Below are 6,868 nucleotides of genomic sequence, written 5' to 3'. Positions count from 1 at the left end.
AATAATGAATCCAATTCCAGATACAAATACCATTTGTTTTAAATGGGATTTCAGCAAAGACTTATCAGAATGCTCCATTATAATGTCTTCAGAACCATAGCAAAAAGTATCCAGAGAAGAGTGTCCCAAGCTAATTAGCCAAAACTTTAGCATGATGCTTATGTATATTTCAGACTAGGATTCCTGGTCTTCAAATTTATTGTTCCTCATCATTTGTAACAAATGCAAAGTAGAAATAATCCACCAATGAAAGCAGCTGATTTCATATCTGAACAAACTTATATAATCTAACAAAAAGCATAATCATATTAAGATTTTTCAGATGCACCAACTCAAATACAGATCATACATAATACAAGAGGAAACAGATGAATATATCAGAGAACTTATCCCCACGTCAGTCAATAACATGCAGAATGACCTAAAGAAACAGAAGGGTGTGCATGCTAACATACATAATCATTCATATACAAATCAAAATGCAACCCAGAACGTGACAAATTTGCAACTTGATTATAAGTGCTTCCTAGTTATGTTAGTAGATATAAAGAACAAATCCTGCCGTTTACTGAAGATGAGAAAACGTAAAGACTAACGGGATTGATGCCTAAATGTCATGTTTTCCTTCCACAGCTTTTCTCAATCATAATATGGAGCAGGCCTTTTGAGCCTTTCTTCTCTTTCTCCTCCTCTGTTTTGGTGGCTGGAGAACCACTTTAATGGCTGCATCAAAGACAGCTTTCACATTCTGTATTTGCAAAGGGTGGTTGAAAAAAAAAAGGTCAGCACCAGTTTTGCAAAATGTAAAAGAATGGAGTGAATGTGAATAGGAGCCCCACTAGAACATATACCTGCTGAGTTTTAGAACTGCATTCAATGTAAACAGGAGCCCCAATTAGCTTTCTTAGTTCCTCCCCCTTTCAAGAAAAAAGCAAATTTATTCTCATAGGCTGAGATGACAGAGATGAACCACCAAAGCAAGCAAGAAGGTGACGGATTTTAAATAAAACTTTTAAAATGATTAAATGAAAAAGGCAGTTAATACCTGAGCAGTGGTAATGGGTGTTGCACCAGGGTGATCTATAAAGAATTGCTTATCATCTTGGAGATCTAGAAGAAGAAAATTTAGCTCTAATGAAAACTGCTTCTCATTGAAAAGGAGTACAAATAAGACATGGACAGATGTCACAGATTGTACACTGAGGCAACACATAATCCATGAAGTAGTTTCATTGAGTAGATGGAATGTATTTTTGCATGTTTATCACTGTCGAGAGTAGAGTTTCATTCAAAAGTTCTGAGTCATCAGATAATACACAGAAGTATGGGATTTAAGCAGAAAACTAATATCAGATGAAGCAATCAGTCCAATGGGAAACGGTCATTGTTTTTCATTAAAACTGAATCTAGAAGAGTTTTGGTCCACATGCCAGTCCTATAGGCAAACAAGTAGAATTTTGTGTTTGTTTTTAAGCATTGATTGATGTTTACAACAAGAATATTTATTTAAGCACCTCAGATAGAAGAGATTCAGGAAATTTTGTTGAAAATACTCAATTTTGAAATATAGTTTTGATGAATTTTTCATGAGAACCACTAGAACAAAAAAAAATTCCTTACAAAACAACTGTTTTGATTCTCCAAAATTTTTTCCAATGCCATGTCTCTTATGAGAATGTGACAAGAATAAACTGTTTTGTGTATCACTAGACAAATTTACTTGGTTCCGCACAAGTCCACAACTAGTAGATGTTTAAAAATCTAGTTTTTGGTTCTGTTCCTGGTGTCATCCTTAAATTACATGGACTTCTTACCTAAAACAAAGGTAAATTCAAGTTTTTTGTTTTGGTCTTGTTGCCATCCGAAAATTACCTAAACTCCTTACCCATAACACCAGTTGCTCATACCAGAAAGGGACAGTAAGGCATGAGTACGACAATGAATTACTGAAAATTTTCAAATCAGTCGGAAAATTACAAAAATTTTTGGAAAGTCTGATGCTCAGTGGTATCTTATTACCATATTCTACCTCATCAGATTTGCCCTTTTTCTTTGGGTGGCAAAAATCTAAAACTATTATAAGAATGAAAATTGAAAAACTGATACTATTGCCAAAATGGGAATATTTAAGAACCGATTAATCATTAATATTCTATTGAAACACAACACCATACAAACACATCAAAACTCCAAAGCAAGGAGAAAAACAAAGGTCAAAGATAATACTTGCAATTTTGCAAAATATTTTTGGAGGCTTCCTTAATAAGCTAGAAATCAATGGCAACCAAGAAATAGATTCTTCTAAAGAGAATCTGACCTAAAAGTAAAGCATTAAAAACTACAGTAAGCGCAATTTCTGAAAAATGAATTAAAACTTAATAATTGATAGGCTATGCAAAAGTAATCAATCAAGTTTCACTATTATGCATCTGCATATTATGTTCAAAGAAAAATGAATCCCTAGCAAAGAGTTTCAAGACATATGAGGCTATACATAACTGCCATCATGTCATCGTTACTAAAAACATGAGAAAAAACAAAGTAGGAGTATCTAACCAAGCTTGGTCCCAACAAGAATAATTGGTACTCCAGGTGCATAATGCCTCAATTCAGGAATCCACTGGAAATTGAAACAGATATTGCAGAATTCGTAAACACATAACAGAAAGAAACCATTAAAAGATGAGTAGAAGCATTAAAAAGATAATGCTGATATACCTTCTTTGCAACATTTTCATAACTGGCCTTGCTAATGAGAGAGAAAGCAAGCAGAAAAACATCTGCCCCACGATAACTCAAAGGTCTTAATCTATTATAATCCTCCTGGCCTGTCCCATGAAACAAATCCAAGAAGTTTATAATCATATACTTCCAAATACAACAGCAGAAGAAAGTTACAAATTGAATACATACCAGCTGTATCCCACAACCCTAGATTGACTGTGCTCCCATCAACAACCACATTTGCACTGAAATTGTCGAACACTGTGGGCACATAATCCTGTTTCACAGCAAATCATAAAGGAACATAGTAAATGATTCTTCATGTCAAAACCATTCCACCTCAAATTTGTAATGCAAAATTAACAAAGTTTAATTGGTAATAGCTGAAATGCTAAATCACCAACAGAAGTTGTGAAAGTGCGAACATAATATAAGGAAGTTCAAAAATCCCTCTAACCATAATAAAAGTTGTGAAAACATAAGAAAACCTAGTTTTGCACTATTTTTTGGATTATATAATTTGATATAATTTTCTCATGATAAGCTACAAATTAGCAAGCAAGTTCATAATATTCAATATTCAAGTAAAAGGATCTAACTAAGAATCACAGCCAAATTTACATTCAAGATTGTCCCATTGAATCTCAAAGACCCACCAAAAAAGAAAAAAAAAAAACCCTAATCGTCCCTTTTTACTCTCCCAGGTGCCAAACACTGACTTCCATTAATCCTATTTACTCATATATAAGTCAAGATGGGGATTGCCTCTCTCTATTTCGAAGCGATGACAAATTAGGACTCAAGAGCGATGCTTGTGTTTCTGTCCGTCACATTTTGCAGCCAAAAAAAAAGAAAAAGAAATCCCAAATCTGAAACTTGAATGAACTTTTATTATATATACGAGAAACAGAGCGATTTGACTAATTTTCTTTCTTGGTATCCAAACAATGAAGAATTAAACAAAAGCAAAATAAAAAGAAAATGTCGGATTTCTCTTTCGGTTTCCAGCATTTCCTTGGCAATAAAAAATTAACAGATACGAAATAGCCTAAATCTTGACACTTCAATAAAAAAGCTGGTTACCCAAAAAAGAAAAAACGCATCTTGACTAAGCTAATTACTTCAACGAATCTCAGTTGACTTGTCGAGGACAATCTTGAAAAAGTAAAGAAATTAAATTTCCTTCCTGTTTCCCAAATTTTCTCGACAAAAGAAACAGGAAAAAAGAAAACAGCTTTACACTAAATTTCAGAGACAACCACTTGTACAAAACTCAATTGAATTGACAAATACAAAACTTTTTCTCAAGAAACAAACACAAATCCAAAAAGAAAAAAGAAAAGAAAAGATATAATCTTTTATACATACAGTAGGGAAAGTGTTGCTGGTGTAGGAGATAAGCATGCACGTCTTGCCAACAGCACCATCACCAACGGTGACGCACTTGATGAACCTCGAAGCACTCATGTTTCCCTCTCTTCTCCTACTCCTTCTGGGTTCTTGAATTCAATTAGAAAAACACTCAAAAATTTGAGTTCTTAAGCAGCATAGAGAAACTGAGAGAGCAAGGAAGGTGTTGGCTCTCTGTTGGGGAAACGGGAAGAGAGAGAGAGAGAGAGAGAGAGAGAGAGAGAGAGAGAGATGGGAAATGTGTAGGCAACAAGCAAGCGAGAAATTGGGGATGGTGTAATGGAGCTATGAGAGAGGGGAAGAAAGAAAGGAGGACAGCTCCTGCCAGCTATAAATGACTTGGGAACCTATATTTCAGGACCCCCCAGCCCTCATCACTTTCATTCCTTTCTTTATTTTTTTTTTATTTTTTATTTTTTCATATTCAAATATCTCGTATAAATTTCCACTTCGATTTGAGGAAATTAGAGAAACGAAAGGAAAATTTTATTTTAAGAGTTGAGTATGTTTATTCATAAATTAGTATATAATTAAAATGATATTTAAAAACAATTAAATCATTAAAATTAATATTAAAATGAATTATTATTTAGTTTAACCAAATTATTTATTGATGTATTTCAATAATAATAATATACAAACAAAATAATTTTATACTATATGAATGGTATTATTTTAATTTTAAAAATTATCTTAACTTTAAAAATTACTAATTTGAATATTATATAAATACTTTTAAAAAATAAAATATTTAATTATTTATATTATATATATATATATATATATATATATATAAATAGGACGAGAGAGAGAGTCATAATTACTTTAAGCTTTTAAATTATTAATATTTAATTATTTAAGTAATTGATAATTTTATTTTTTAATATAGATGATAAATTTATTTTTTAAATTAATTTTAATTAATTAAAAAAATTTATTTTAATTTAAAAATAATAAAATTTCTACATAAATTATTATTTTATATCCCAATTAATTTTAATATAATTGAATAAAATTTATAAATATTAGAGTGATAATCTAATTTTTATTAAAAATAAATTATAATATCATCTAATTTATTTATTTGTTTTTTAAAATGACATCAAAAACTTAGATAATTAAACTTAAGATCTCACAAAATAGGTTTAAATTTTAAAATTTTTATTATTATTTATACTTAAATTCTTTGATTTTATTATTATAAATTGGTTGATATATGTACAATTTTTATTATTTTAAAATATTTTTTATTTTAATTTATATTTTCTGAATTTTATTATTATAAATTGATTTTTATATATATAATTATAAATTAGAGATTGATTGAGTTAATTATATATTAAAAATTTTTTATATATAATATGATAGTGTTATAATTTAACAACATATATATTATTATTATTATAATAAAAATATAAAAAAAAATTGAACTACTTTCATAATATAATTTTATATTATATTTGAAAGTGATATAAGGAGTATTAAAATATGTAAAAAAAATTAAATAAAACTATTTTTTTTAAATATATGTATATTAAAAACTAACTTAAATTATAGTCCATAATATTTAATGAAATTTATAACTTAATTCTTATATTTTAAATAGTGAATAATTTAACTCTTAAATTATTTTTATTAATTAAAAAAGTTAATTCATTTTGAAGAGACTAATTTATTATAAATATTAAAATTATAAAAAATAAATTATTAAAGAAAAAATATTACTTTAAATTTCAACAGCGTTATGATTATTTTATTAATAAAATAAAACTTTAAAAATTAAATTATTTTATATGTTATAATAATATTATATTAAATATTTTTTCAATCATATTAATATATATAATTTAATTTAAATATTTATATTTTTATATATCTACTAATTGTAATATTTTTTTAAAAAATATATAAATTTTATTAAAAAACTTGTATCAAGTTCATTTATTTTAACTGAATTAAAAAAATATTTAATATAAACATGCAATAAAATATTTTTATTTAAATTAAAGATTAAAAAATTTAAAATTTATATAGTGAAAAAGTATTTAATATAAAATTATTATAAAATATTTTAATATAAATTAAAAATTAAAGAATTTAAAAATTAAAATTTAGAGTTTATATAATAAAAAATATTTGTATAACATTGCTACATATATTTTAATATATATTAAAAATTAGGATTAAAAGGGTCCAAATTTTAGTTGACTTTTCAATATCTAACACTAAAGCTAAGGGAATGAATATTTTATTAATAAAATAAAATTTAAAAATGAAATTATTTATTTTTAAATAATAAAAATTAAATTATAAATTTATTTTTTTAAAATAAAAATTAAAAATTGAGTTGAATAAAAATTAAAATCTCTCAGATTTACTCAGATAGACTGAGTACCGAATTAAATAATTGTGAAAATTATAAATCTCATTAAATTTAGAGATTATAATATAAATTAACTTATCATAAATGGATTTGCCAGAACATTCGCTTCGAAGAAAAATCTTTGGATGTAAGTTTCCCTCTACAGTCCCTTTGTGATTCGATACTCTCATCTTTTTCTCTTCTTTAAACCTAACTTCTTTTTTCTCTTTCTCCATAAAAGATGATCTGTGTCAATTGACTATCGATGAAGAAGAAGAAATTGTTGTCCCTATTAAGAGTTCCGAAAATATTTCAATCGTCACTTATAATTTTTGTATGGTAGGGAAGTTTCTCACATACAATCCAATACAT

The 6,868-nt window shown here is 27.4% G+C and overlaps 1 protein-coding gene across 1 annotated transcript; it reads right to left on the bottom strand.

The window, feature by feature from the left end:
• Positions 1-283: 283 nt before the first annotated feature.
• LOC110627096 (rac-like GTP-binding protein 5) lies at positions 284-4,461 on the bottom strand. Its single transcript, XM_021773332.2, has 7 exons — positions 4,093-4,461; positions 2,914-3,001; positions 2,719-2,828; positions 2,557-2,620; positions 1,046-1,110; positions 852-917; positions 284-748 (listed from the first exon to the last, which is right to left on the bottom strand). The coding sequence occupies exons 1-7, from the start codon at positions 4,189-4,191 to the stop codon at positions 644-646; spliced, it is 597 nt and encodes a 198-aa protein (XP_021629024.1). The 5' UTR covers positions 4,192-4,461; the 3' UTR covers positions 284-643.
• Between the last annotated feature and the right edge of the window lie 2,407 nt (positions 4,462-6,868).

Source organism: Manihot esculenta, chromosome 11, assembly GCF_001659605.2.
Source record: "Manihot esculenta cultivar AM560-2 chromosome 11, M.esculenta_v8, whole genome shotgun sequence".
In the NCBI taxonomy this organism is placed as follows: Eukaryota; Viridiplantae; Streptophyta; class Magnoliopsida; order Malpighiales; family Euphorbiaceae; genus Manihot; species Manihot esculenta.
The sequence above is the reverse complement of the archived record's forward strand: the minus strand, read 5'-3'. Positions and strand labels throughout refer to the sequence as shown.